The 14,711-nt window shown below is 41.5% G+C and overlaps 1 protein-coding gene across 3 annotated transcripts in view; it reads right to left on the bottom strand.

Moving 5' to 3' along the window:
- LOC120568595 (epidermal retinol dehydrogenase 2-like) overlaps window positions 1-14,711 on the bottom strand; it is a 108,258-nt gene that overhangs the window by 27,557 nt on the left and 65,990 nt on the right. For 2 of the 3 annotated variants that reach the window (XM_039816206.1, XM_039816207.1), the window contains exons 6-7: window positions 12,075-12,200; window positions 6,158-6,666 (exon numbers count right to left, since the gene is read on the bottom strand). In XM_039816206.1, coding sequence (XP_039672140.1) covers window positions 6,564-6,666; window positions 12,075-12,200 — 229 coding nt within the window. In that variant the 3' untranslated portion in view covers window positions 6,158-6,563. Of the gene's footprint in view, window positions 1-6,157; window positions 6,667-12,074; window positions 12,201-14,711 lie in introns of those variants that run through there. The other variant, XM_039816208.1, reaches the window with a different exon arrangement.

The raw sequence follows: 14,711 nt of genomic DNA, 5'->3' as shown, positions 1-14,711 counted from the left end.
GCTCCTTAGTAAGTAAGTAAAATTTATTTTTATAGTACATTTAAAAACAGATCGCACTGACCAAAGTGCTATACATAGCGCATTAGCCACAGATTAATAACAACAAAATAAATACACTGACAGATCAGACCTTAAGTGGAAGCTACTTTTTTTCCTCCCTTACAGTCTCTCTCTTTCTCCCTGTCAGTAGCAGCTGGCTCTACCTGGACTAGTAACGTACATAGACTGTAAAGTGTCAGCATGCGGTAAGGTCATGCTCTGTGCCCCGGCTTGGACACAGCGGTCTCGAGCGAGAGAGAAAAGGCGTTAACGTGGAACGCTGTCACACTTTCTTTTCTCCCCTCACAAGTTTGTGGACACTACTGTGTGCGTGCATCAATAAGTAAGTCTGATGTCCTGTGGGTACGGGACGATGTTATGCAGGATTTATGTATGTACGTTAGCAACAGTAGGCTAATTCACGAGGGTGCTATTTTATGTGTGAGCTAATATTGCTCACCTATTCATGTGCGCTGCAAGAGTTATGTTTCTGTTTATTGAATGCGTTATGGAGTGCAAATATAACCCAAGTGTGTAGTTTAATCTCAGTAATGATGATGGTATATTGTTATTACTGTCGCTCTGTTAAAGGCAAACCTTCCACTGTACTGTCGTTACGCATATCACGGACATCTGCACCGTAGTTAAGTGAAAGTGGATCAAGTTATAATTTACTGCCCCTACCAGCAGGGGGCAGCATAGCCATGTAATACTGACCATCGCGATGTTTTACTGTAAAGATCGTCAACTGCCAAATTAGGGGACATCACCCAACCCTAGCACAGCATGCCGTATAAATTTCAAAAACACATTTATAAACATTTTACATTATTTGAGTGATGAATTTTACATTGGAGCCATTGTCTTCCTGTTAACGATCGTTTAGTTTGATCCTGAAGCACTTTGTTAAAGACAGTTTCAACATGAGCCGTATGTATTAGTCTTTGATCATCCTCCTGACGTGCAATAATAATGATGATTAAGGTTTTACCGCAATGACGGTTTGCAGAAATGTGATGAATTTGCAGTGTGGATGCTATAAACGGCCATGGGTAATGACAGTTGCTTTGATGAAGATCCTTGCGGAGGATGGGTTAAACTGCACTTTCTTTGCCATATTTGTCACTGGAAGGTCTAATGAGGCGTTGAGCGGGCACACGCATTGATATGTAAATTATGTTTAATGGCGTTTCAACATCTATTTATAGCAACCTGTGGGAGTGGAGATGATGCTCTTGCACGTGTGCCCAGCTCCACAATAATTAACATTTATAAAACATAATTAGGCGTATGTGCGACTTTATAACGTTCTAGAAGTGCAGACCTCTCCAGTCGCCTCTTGTCAGCGCCACAATACTTATGCTAAACTGTCTATTTTCCAAACATTAGTTGAGCTTCATTTGGTGGACATCGGACGGAGAGAAGATGAGCTCAAGCTAGCAAGACCATCTCTGCAGCCATCTCATGACTACGAGTTGACCAACAGAAAATGGCAGGGAGGAATTGAACATTGACTGCCACTTCTCTGCTGGGCGTCCTGCTGGCCAGTGTGCAGGCGTCAGATGGTCAGCTGTTTGGATCGTTGAATGCCGAAGTGCCATTCAAACGGTTGACTCTTTTTCTGTGTCTTTTTTTGCACCTGGGCCCAGGTCTGCAGACACCAACCTGGGGCGACAGGGCCTTTGCTGCTGCTGCCCTGCCCATCTTTAAAAAGACCCTGACAAATCTATTTAAACTGGCTTTCCACAGCCCTTTTCTTTGTGACCCGTTATTCTGCTCTGTAAAGCAACTTTGAATACCTTGAAAAGCACTATACAAATTTGTTCTTTTATTATTATTATTATTTTACTGATGATGTCACTTGGGTCGGTGTCAGGTGGGGCTGAAGACTACATGTGAAAAAAGATGAAAAAAAGGTGTGGAGTTAGAAAGCAGTGAACTTAGTAGACCTCTTTAGTCCTCTGTTCATCTCTGCTACCACTTTACTGGGGGAGCTGGAGGCAGCGCCTGCGATAATGTTATAGGAGATCGTGGAAAACTTGAATGCTGTCAAAGAACCAATTTTGTGAATCTGTGAATCACTTAGCAAACACGTAGTAGAAGAGGGGAGCCTTGATTCTTTCCCCCGACCACTGAAAAATCACATTTTAAATATCCCTAACAGCATTTCATTCAGAGAGTAGAGATTTTTGTGGACTGGTGTATTTTTTATTTTTTTTTACACCCAAGGCTGGATTGCCAGCAACCATAATGCACACAAATCAGTGAATTCATACACACAAATGCAGAAAATCGTTCAGCTAAGGATGCTGCCACTATCTTTACAGCCACTGGCTACAGCCCAAGTTTCCAGTCCCATATGCTTTAACTGACTGCCACTAGCCACATCATATAAACTCTAATGTTCCGCCCAGTACCCACTGTTTGCTTAGTCAGCCACCTCCTTTGACTTGAACCGTCCAAGCTTCCTCCCATCTGTTGCTTCATATAGGTTTGTTTTCCATACATGCCTGGATCTGTCAGTTATTCACATTTAGCCCTGTTGTTTTGGGAGTGTGCATTCATTGCATCCGGGTAGGTGGTTTTAATTTCCTGTTCTTATCGCCTGTTTCTGTTTATTGTCCTCTCTTTAAAGTCCCTGCTTGTTTAAAAAAAAAAAATAATGAACCTGAACTCTAAATGTGTAAAAATATAATGAAGTAAACAAATGGGCGTTTAGTAAAAGAAAAACAGACTAAAAAAGCTCCACGCTGCCCTGACACCAGTGAATCACTGATGAAGTCAAAGAAAAGGTCCAGCTGAGATGGCCTCAGGTACGTTTTCTCATTTATCAAAACTGCCTACGCACATTAGTGCCATAACTGTGCTCGCGGACGTTTGAAAGCAGGATGTGGGATTTATCAGTTTGTAGTGATGCTTGAGAATGTGAGTCAATGTCAGCAGGCACAGTGTCAACCACGATTATTCACTAGACTGTTATGAGTGAAAAGAGACAGAATGGAACTGAAAAAAGTGTTTACTTAGATGTAGCGATGCCCCCTGAAACCCTGTTCTAAACTAAATTAATATTGATAAGGTCCAGACTTATCGGTTCTGCTCTTGGTTCTTGAGTTAAAAAATTAGGGAGTGAGATTTCCATAGCAGAAAATAAGGATTAAGTCCCCCTTGAATCAAAAATGTGATTTTTGTTCCACTCATGTCTATTAAAATGTCTGACCTTGAATATACTGATTTGTATCTGTGCAAAGTTTGTCACTAGAGAGGCAGGGTTTTCGCTATATACATGTAGCAGCGGCACACCACCGCTCCTTCCTGTTGATGAAAAGCCATAAAGTCGTAACTACGACTCTGCAGAGCAGACAATTTGATGAATTTACGGTTTATCAGACCCCAGATGAGACAAGAAGCTAACGTTGGCGAACACTGCGGTTCCTCTGCGTCTGACCCTTGCTGGATTTTTCCCGAGGTATTAGTGGGTAGCTAACAATAGCAAATAAGCCCACGGATGGCGACGATCTTGTTCATATTTTTGGCACGTTGATGACCGTAGTAGTGGTTATAGTGAGTGAAATTGCGATGTGAGATGCACATCTGGAATTGCTCATTAGCTATGTGTGATATCTGTAATGCTGAACAGACTCACCAACCTGTTACACCAGTAACAGGAGCCTAAAACAGATTCTGATCCAAAGACTCTTTGTGTGAGAAAGGAAGAGAAGGGACACAAACGTTACATCCTGGCATGTAACTGTAAGACATAATATGATGCTTTTGAGAAACGATTGCAAATAAAGCAAACGGTTGCTAACCTAAGAGGTGTTTTCATATTCCTATCCTAAAGGTGTATCATTCTGTGCACTTCTCTGAAATCTGAGATTCAAATGTATCCTGGAGCAGCTTGATTAGGAATGTCACCAATCCGTAATCCATAAACCAATTGCCAATATGAAAAAGCCAGCAAAGAAATCTGAAACTTCCAGCGCAGAGCAGAAGGCAAAAACACACCATCATGCCAGCAAACGAGCCGCCTGAGCAGGTGACGCACCGCAAGACGGCCATCCTCCTGTCTGAGGCCGTCGTGAGGCTCAAACATGTAAGCCATTGCTGAATCTCCAGTTTTTCTAGTCATCTAGATGTGCGGTGCTCTTTTACCAGTCAACCTGAGGTAGATGCTAGAATGTAGTCACCGAACGAACCCGCACACGGTGGGTGGTACCAGGCCAGATCCAAAATGTATTAACAAGAGATGTGCTTCCAGCCCCTTTCAGACTTTTTTTTTAAATTTTTTTTTTACTTTTTATGTGGGTAAACCATGTGGTCAGGCACCATCGTATCTTAATGAGCTTCTGGCTTCCAGTTGCCTACAGAATACGTTTCAAAGTCCTGCTCCTGGCATACAAGGCCCTGCACAATTATACCCCCACCTACCTCACTGACCTCCTGGAAGTTTACACCCCTGCCCGCTCACTGAGATCCTCCTCAGCAGGCCTACTGCATGTCCCTAGTGTGAACCTCGGCACTCTGGGAGAGAGGGCTTTCAGCTTCACTGCCCCAAGCTGTGGGATTCACTGCCAGACCACATCAGACATTATGACTCAATTACTGACTTTAAAAGGTCCCATGGCATGAAAATTTCACTTTGAGGTTTTTTAACATTATTATGAGTTCCCCCAGCCTGCCTATGGTCCCCCAGTGGCTAGAAATGGCGATAGGTGTAAACCGAGCCCTGGGTATCCTGCGCATTTGAGAAAATGAAAGCTCAGATGGGCCGATCTGGAATCTTGCGCCTTATGAGGTCATAAGGAGCAAGATTACCTCCCCTTTCTCTGTATTGCCCGCCCAGAGAATTATTATTATTATTATTATTATTATAACATTATCAAATAAATGTAACTTACGTTTTTCCTTTTGTTAGGATTATGTCATTATAACTTTGTTATACTGCTCCAAAGACATTTAGGAGTTATTCATATATCTGGCCATGGTTGCGATTGTGTGGTTGTGCTTGTTAATTTGAGATGCAAAACTTACAAAAATAATAAAAAATTAGCTCACAGTGTAATAATTAGACAGGAGCAAAAAAACGCTCAAAAATTGCTTGGGTTTCAGATGGTTAATAACTAAGCCAAACGGTGCTGTCACTACTATTTTAGTGATTTATAAGCAACCTGTTTCTTGCAGATTGAGAGAATACAGCTGTTTAAACAGCTTACATAAACTATAGCTGTCTCCATGAAGCTAAGCTAAGCTAACGTTACTATAACTCGCGAGACAGTTAGGAAACAAGAACGAGCTAACTAATGTTAACATAAGCACTTTGGCTCGGTGGATTTCGATTTTAAAGTCATGTTAAAACTATTTCCCTTCCTTCCGATTTCCAGCTGCAGCCTGCCACTCCTCCCTGTACCAACTATATTCGGTACGTAACGTTAGCTCCGTGATGTTGTACCAACGTTACTCTGTACGTAGTCTCGATTTGCCAGACCCTCCTCCTCAGTATGTAACATTAGCTTAGACCTCACAATGCCTCGTGTTTCTCACTCCAGCTAAGTAGACGTAACATGAGTGACACATGCGGGTAGGCCAAGGCGAGAAGAGGGAGATTAGCTAACGTTAGCCAACACATTTATAAGAAAGTCACATTCGAATAGTAATTATTTTTTCTACTATTCAAATTATATTTGACTTTTGGTATTCGTTCTAACAGCTCTAATTTCTAGTCAGAGTTCCATTATATTTATTGGGACTATAATTGCCACTGTTCATCATACCCCCAACCGGCACCGTCAGACACCGCCCACCAAGAGCCTGGGTCTGTCCGAGGTTTCTGCCTAAAAGGAAGTTTTTCCTCATCAATGTTGCACTAAATGTTTGCTCTTGGGAATTATTGGAATTGTTGGGTCTTTGTAAATTATAGAGTGTGGTCTAGACCTACTCTGTGTCTGATTGTTTACATACTTAGTGTCTGGAGTGGGACTTGGTTGTTCTACACCCTTCTTGTGGGATTTTTGGTTATAAAAAAAAAAAAAAATAATAATTCAGCTTCATGACAAAATCAACAATCTTTATTAAACACTTTCAATATCTTCATTTGCAAGGACAATTGACCGACAGGGCATTGTAGTGCCGAAGTCTTTATTTACTCAAAGTGACTCAATTGATATTGGATATAAAAAAATAACATTTATATTTCATCAAAAACATGTACAAGCTGTGTGCCGATTCCTGATGATATGACCTGGAGCTACTCTACAGACAGCACACAGCTGACTGGACAGTATCTTTGAATACGCGAGCTTTAACGCAAATCATCATCAGGAACCTGCAGAAACAAAAACTTGAGCAGTCAGTCAGTTTCTCTGCACCGTCTTGTCTTTTGATGATATTACAAACAGGTTTAGTTGTGCCTCTGGGTAACAGGGAGAGTGGATTTGACTGAATGCACACTAAACTGCCAGAGGCCAAAGAAAAAGCTTGCCCCAACTGTGTTCTACAGTGACAACAAATGTCATGTTGAATGCGTGCTAGGGCAGTTTGTAGGGCAGACTGGTGTTAGTGTGGCAGTCTACTTGGACTGATGATCCCAGGTAAGTGCCAAGGAGGGAGGCCTGCTTCCACTGCACAACACTAAAGAGGATGATGGAGGGACAGGATGAGGGCAGGGAACAAGTATACAACACATTCATCTACTTCTGCTGCTTTCACAGCTGCAGGCAATGCATCAACATACAGTGTCTCTGTCAGACCTATTTTTTGTCTTCTATCTTTTGCCACATCTTTTGTGCTAGTTTTTCTTAAAATTAATTTAAGAAAAAAAAAAAAAATTTCTCATCCAGCCACTAGAGGACTTTGGTTTCCGTCTGGCCTGAAGAGACTGCACAAGATGTTCAAACTTTCAAACATACAAGTAAGTGATGGTTAAAAATGTGTCTGGATAGAAATTGAATATTTAAAAACCATAAAAGGTGTTACTTTTTGCTGTCAGTTAAATGCGTTATTAGCGGCTTTAACGCAAACCCATTTTAACGGCATACATCTTTTTGGCCTAGAAAACTTTGTAGTTTTTTTTCACATGCAACACCTAGTAACGTTAGAAAAACTACAACACCACACCAGATCTAGCTAGACCGGAAACAAAGCAGACACACACTTGTTTGGGCTTGCGAGCCGGCCAAAGAGTACTAGGCTAACGTTACGTTTTGAGTGAATGGCGAGCGCGAGATGCCGAAATGGATGCCAGTAAGAAAGTTTACTTTTAAAAAGTTGCCAAATGGTTCCATTGACAAGCCCAAAGTGATCTGTGCGTTTTGTCGTTGTGAACTGAGCTATCATCGCAGCACGTCCAGTCTGAAATACCACTCGATGGCCAAGCACACAGCTGATGGGAATTCTCCGCCCCCTCGTCAAAGCCAGGCGACAAAAGCACAAAGCAAGCCGATCCACTTTTCCATGTTGATAAGAGCATTAAAATGAGAAAAAAAAAATAATGGAACAAAAAGAAATCAAAGGACATTTATAAGAGATAAAAATGTGCGATTAATTGCGAGTTAACTATGACATTAATGCGATTAATCGCGATGAAATATTTTAATCGTTTGACAGCACTAGTGTTACTACTTTACAGTAGCTAAACAATAATTGGAAATTGCATTCTGAATGCAGACAGAAGAATTGCTCTATTAGCACCAGACAGTAGCGATTATACTAAAGTGTGAACGTCTCCTCCAGCAGGCGGCTGCTGGATTTATCAACTAACTCAGTGAACTCCAGCTAAACCTATTCTCAACACATGATTATTGACATGCTGTCAGAACAGCAGCTGGGAAATGAACAGCCCACCTGACTGAGACTCGTCACAAGACTTTCTCCTGAGACACATTGGCAGCACCAATTACTAGGCATTTCTCCAGTGAGTGATCTAGAGCTGCAACTAACGATTATCGTCATCGTGGATTAATGTGTGGATTTGTTTCTGGATGAAGGGATTAGATGGTTGGTCCCTAAAATGTCAGTAAATGCTGAAACATGTCCATCAGTGTTTCCCAAAGCCCAAGATGACATCCTCAAATGTCTTCTTTTGTCCACGACTCAAAGATATTCAGTTTACTGTCACAGAGAGTGACGAAACTAGAAAATATTCACATTGAACCAGCTGACATCACACAAGTTTGACTTTTTTTTCATAAAGAATGACTTAAATTGATTAATCGTTTATCAGAGTTGGTCATTTATGTAACAGTTGATAACTAAATCAATCAATCTTTGCAGCTCTATATGAAGCTGCCAATCAGATTATTTACTCATTAATCCAAGGTGCCTGTGTGCAAATCCAGATTGTTCAGGCCAACTTTAATCAACCACCCAACCCCAACCGAGGACTATAGCCGACTACAGCGCTGAGAATGGCAACAAAGGTAAATTCAGAGCCCTGTAGTCTACATCCACAACGTTCCCCTTCTGCGATTGCTCCGGTGCTGCCGGAAATGCCGCCGGATATCACTCTTTCGGTCCGCACTTAAATATCCACCTGTTGGTCCCAGGAACTTAGTACATTGACATTTATCACTTTATCATTACTGAGGCTCCAAACTATACGCCATTCAAAAACGCCTATAGAGCAGAATCGTAACATGAGTTCGCGGACCTGCCAACCTTGAAAAAAAATTTTGAGTAGCAATTTACTGTTTTATTGTCGAAGTTCTGGTTCATGAACATTGCGGCACACACGTGGAAAAAATGCCATTAAATGTCAAATCTGTATACATTTTAAACCCTAGAAAATAATTATGTTCAAGTAGGCTACTTGAATTAAATAAAACATTAATTATATTAAATACAATTAATTGGATCATAATATAGTCCAATAAAATTTTACTTTTGGTACTTTAAGTATATTTTGATAATACTTTTGTACTATTACATAGGGAAGATGTTGCATGCAGGACTTGTAACTGACAAGTCATTTGTAACTCTACAACACTGTTTTTTCTAACTTTTACTGCAATACATAATCTGAGTAAGTCTTCCACCGTTGGAAATCACCAACAACAGTCATGCATGAATACCTGCAGCACACAGCTCAGTTCAGTGTTTATTTGCAGCTCTGCTACAGTAGCAGATAACCTTTGACGTTACCTGCCGGTCACATCGTCTCTAAACAGTCCGCTCACAGTGAAGTCCTGCACGGACCAATAGGTGTTATAGTCCGCCGGCTGCTCGCTCTGTTTGTTATAAGATGCACACCGAGCAGATTAATGAGCTCACAGAGCCAATCTTTGCAGAGGTTACCGCTCGGTGTTTGGCTAGCTAATAAGCCGTTAGCTTGAGCTTTGTCTGAAGGCGCCGAGCGGCCAGCCAAGGTTCGACAGACATCGACACATTCCGTACATCCTCCGCTCAGTTTAACCGCTAACCTCCCGGTACCGGTAAGAGAGGCGTGTTTACTTTGTGTCTCGATCCTCCGGTGCGTCCAGCGATGGGCTCCGCTCAGTTTTTAATTAGCCTACATTAGTAACAGTTCATTTTGTTACGGTATGAATTTAATCCTAGGAAAGGCAAAACATATAAGACCTTTGTAACGAAATCCAAGACTTTGTATACCAAATGCAAGGCTTTATTAATAATAATATAAATAATATTTCTCCAAAGTTGACAGGTAGGCTACATAAATTAATTCATTTCACAATTTCACCTTTCTACATCAAATCAGTTTACCTTTGCAAGCACCGTCCTCCCTTGGGGAAACCAACCAAACTAAACGGGAATGAGAGAGGAATAACACTTGCATCTGATGCTTTCATTTTATATAAGTATTTTTTTATAAGTATAAGTAGCCGATATCCCCGCTTGACATTAGAGGAAGGAACCTGACGCTGTGATTGGTCAAACTCCTCTTCTTTAGTTTTTTTCCCAGCATGCTCGTGGCTGCTACGCTGTTTTAGCCATAGGTTTTAGCCACCTACTACCATCAAGTGTTAGACTGAGACGGTTACTGCGCGTCAACGAGTGAACTCAAACCAGTCACCTGATTTTCGTGACAAATCGTATCACCGTATTTTGATGTCAAAATGCGTATCTACTACGTAAAATGTGTACAGGTTGGCAGGTCTGCGTTCGGTAAGAGTGACCATGCGGCCATCTTGTTGAGGTCAAAGTATGTAACCAAACTATGACGCATGCGCCCAGTGACATGTGAGGTCAGGTAATGGTCAAGCCAATCAGAGGCCGCCCTAAAGAGTGCACTACACGACTCCGTCTGCAGCACGTTTCAGGACAACACTGTTGACGTCACTGATGACATCCATGGATTCACTCGTCTGTGGTAGATTCATTGGTAAAACAATAAAGCAGCTGTACCCAGAACTACAGTTCAATCATTCCACAGCCCCAAACCATGGATTACCAAAACCATCGAGGAGGCCATAAACGCACGCACGCAAATTAGTTTCTGTGTTCCATTCATTGTCCCAATGCGCATTAATCCAAATTTGGCAATTTGGCTGCAGAGTAGAGGCGAAGGAGAGAACAGACATTAATCGTGCTGCTCCTGGCAAATGGTGTTTGGTGAAAAACACCAAAAACCCACCTTTTTGGTTTTCTAAAGGTTATTCGGTTGCTATGTCAACATAGGAATGTGCAGAATAGGTATTCAGGAAAAATCCAAGCAGGAGAGAAACACAGCAATAACAATGATGGAATAATTAAATTTTTTAAGTCCCAATGTTAAATGGCCTGGGCTCTGGCTGTTGTAGTGGTAGTGATTATGACCTGTGATCCAGAAACTTTAGTTTACTTTACTTTTTGAAACCCAATATTAACCTGCTGAGACCGAGCAGAGTTTTTGGCCATGTCTGTGTAACTGTGTTTCTGTGAGGACAGAAAGCTTTTTAGAGTCTGACAATAGTGCTGATTTATATTTATCCATTAGTGTAAGAAATGGCCTATTAAAAATAACAGGCAGTAGACTTTAAAGTGATGGTTCGGAGTAATTTCACCCTGGGTTCCTTTGCACCATGACCTCGAGCCAAACACCCCCCCAAAAGCTTTTTTCACCTGGGTCTAACATTGGGAGAGTTAGCGTAGAGTAGCGTTATCAGCTGAATAGCTTAGCGCAGGGGCTAATGGACCCACATTTGTATCTCGTAAATGACCCCACTAATAATGCCCGAAATGATACCAAACGTCTACACTAGTACATATAGGTTATGTACTCATAAAACGATTGATTGGAAAGTTTGTAAGTACACCAGAAGTTTATGTAAATAACACTTGCCTGCTCTCTTCTGCTCTCTGCTGTTGTTGTTGCTGCTGTAAGACGAGTGCTTAGGGCCGTTTACAAATTACAACACCGAAAAGAGATGCAACAAAAATATTTTTTTATTTAACTTTTTTTTTAAAGTAAGTGCTGTAGTATAACTAGCAGGAGACAAGTAGTAATTGAGGTAAGTTTGGAAACATTACCTTATTTAATCATTAAATTAATAAATATTTTTGTTGTATCTATTTTCGGTGTAGTAATTTGTAGACGGCCCTAAGCACTGTCTAACTGCAGGTAGCAGCAGCACCAGCAGCAGCAGCAGCAACAGAGAGCAGAAGAGAGCAGGCAAGTGTTCATAAACTTCTGGTGTACTTACAAACTTTCCAATCCATCATTTTATGAGTACATAACCTATATGTACTAGTGTAGACGTTTGGTATCATTTCGGGCATTATTAGTGGGGTCATTTACGAGATACAAACGTGGGTCCATTAGCCCCTGCGCTAAGCTATTCAGCTGATAACGCTATTCTACGCTAACTCTCCCAATGTTTGACCCAGGTGAAAAAAGCTTCTGGGGGCATGTTTGGCTCGAGGTCATGGTGCAAAGGACCCTAGGGTGAAATTACTCCGAACCATCACTTTAAGGCTTGACAAAAATATAAATGATGGACATACTTTACTGTAGTTCTAAAAGGCCAGCACTATTGACTCAGAGAATATGAACTACTCTGTAGAGAGAGGTTCTGTGGAAGAGAACAGAGAAGGTAGACACTAACTTCTTGAGAGCAGTGATGAGGTACATGCTCTTGGGCATCAGCAGGAAGACCTGGTCTGTGAGCACAGCATTGATGATCTTCTTGGCTACATAGTCTGGATCCAGGATTGGCAGCAGTCTTGGCCACCTGAAGAACACGAGAAAAAAAGATTCAGAGAAAAAAACTACGACTGCTAACAGCACTGAACCACTCACCAACTGTTGCGTTCCCCGTTTGCCCTGCGAGAGAGGACTTGTGGCCCGGAATATCCCTTTAAAATGTCATTTCTGAACCATATGTAGAAGTTTATGGATTTTTCTCAGTGGAATATTCTTTGTTTTGTTTGATTGTTTGCTCAGGTACACAGGATGCAGATGTAACCACCTAACAATAAAGCACGGAATCTGTTTGTGTGTGTGTGTGTGTGTCTGTCTTCACACTTGTCGGGTACATTGCCCAATGACGTGCTGTGTCAAATTTGGTGCAATTTCGCCAGATGGCGATGGGAACTAGAGACGTTCAGAAAGAGGGTCACTGTTGAGCTCTATTAAATATAAGGACTAAGGGCCCTATTTTAACAATCTAAGCGCACGGCGGGACGTGCCTGGCGCAGGTGCGTTTAGGGCGTGTACGAATCCAGGCGCATGGTTCAAATGAGTTGTACTTAGTGTCTTAATTAATCATAGGTGTGTTTTTGGCGTAACATGCAATACTGCAGTCGGCAGCGGCGAAACAAGCTACAATGTAAGTTAATAGGGCAATTGTGCAGCTTGTATTTACCTTTACAAAAGTGCTCGTTTTGCCACTGACAGGCTCAGATTAATATTCTAAAGCCCTATTCGCACGGGATAAGTATTACCTGGTGACCTCCAGTCATTTGTAATAATTGCGGAGGTTGTCTGTGATCTTAATCCCGTGCGAATCGGTCATGTCTGTAATTTGTAAAGTAATAATTCCCCCGCAAATGACCTACCATATTTCGCTGAAAACGGAGGTCCTGTGATAATATTAGTCCCGTGCGAATCGGCATCTCTGCTTTGTCCAGGATTTGACGGGGCTTTTTTGTTTTTTCAAGGTACCTATTTCCTTCTTTTGCACCTTTTTATCCATCTTTGGCGAAGAATGGAGGGTGCGTTGGAGTGTTTTGACAGTGTTTTGGGTGCTGGGTCATGTCGCTATACATCATATACAATTTGCAGAAAGAGAAAGATGAAAACCACCACAAGTGCGAAGACAAAAAGAATGATTAGATGGCGATGGATGACATGTATAGCAGCATGCGGTAAATATATTTTTTATGTTTGTATCATACATCTAGAGATAACGACAAGACATCTCCAAGCAATAGCTTATCAAAAATAATGCACAATCAAGCGAGGGGGCTCACTTCATAATTAGAGGTTAATGTTACAAAAATCAAGTGTAAAGCTTGAGCTAATAGATTTTAACCTGGTGAAATGTTTAGTTTTATCCATCTAACCGGACCCTGCTTGACACCACCCGGAGAAAAAAGTGAGAGAAAGAAAAAGGAGAGGTCGCAGTTCGGACGATGACTGACTACCCGGTTGAGATTGTGTGTGTGTGTGTGTCCTCGAGATCTTACCACACACAAACACACGTAGCAGAGCTACCCACACCCATGTTTCCACTGTTGCTTAATGTCAGTAAATTCGAGTAAAATCACAGGCTTCGCTTATCCCGTTCGAATGCGCCAGATGAAACTCAGACGTGGGTGGGTAATTTATAATTCACACGAAGTCCCTAGATAATACTTATCCCGTGCGAATAGGGCTTAAGTGTCTGACAACATTATGGAAAGGATTTCTAAGTAGGTTCTGTTAAAGAGTAAGATCCTTTTTTTAAACATAAAAAACATCCGCAAAATTGCATTCACTAAACCTACCAGACTCCGTGTAAATAAACAGTAATTTTCATCTTAAAATACACTTAAGATAAAACTAAAAAAAGCCGTTTTGGGTCGTCTTTCCACTTTTCCAACCATCACAACTAGTTTTGGTTGAAATAAACACATGGTTTACAGATTTACATGTGAAAATATGTTGGCTCTATACACGCTAAAAGAATTGCTTTTCTTAAATGGAGTCTGGTGGGTATACCGCTAGCGACGTCAGAGCTGTTTCTGGTTAAATAGAAAGGTCTCAAAGAGGTTTTAAAGGTCTAACTCTGAAGGGATCCTTTCCATAATGTTGTCAGACAATTAGAATATTAATCTGAGCCTGTCAGTGGCAAAACAGCACTTTTGTGAAGGTAAATACAAGCTGGACAATTGTCCAATTAACTTAACATTGTAGCTTGTTTCACCGCAGCCGACTGCAGCGATCTCGCTTCATACTGGACCAATGTCCAAGATTGTACAGAGTACAGATGTGAAAAGTAGAAAGTGACAGGTCAGGAGTTTGGTGCTGGTGTAAAGCATGTGTTGTGGTGCCTTCAGGGGGCTGTTGGATGGATGAAGGCAGGGAGACAGAAAAAGGGATGGACACAAGTCTCAAAACACCTTTAAAAGCTAACCCCAGGACATCTGGAAGTGTACCACAATGACCCTGCATGTGTGTGTGTGTGTGTGTGTGTTGTGTGTGTGTGTGTGTGTGTGTGTGTGTGTGGTGTGTGTGTGTAAAAAAAGAAAGTCACTCTTAT

This window comes from Perca fluviatilis, chromosome 11, assembly GCF_010015445.1.
Source record: "Perca fluviatilis chromosome 11, GENO_Pfluv_1.0, whole genome shotgun sequence".
Taxonomy (NCBI): Eukaryota; Metazoa; Chordata; class Actinopteri; order Perciformes; family Percidae; genus Perca; species Perca fluviatilis.
This window is presented reverse-complemented; position numbering and strand designations above follow the sequence as displayed.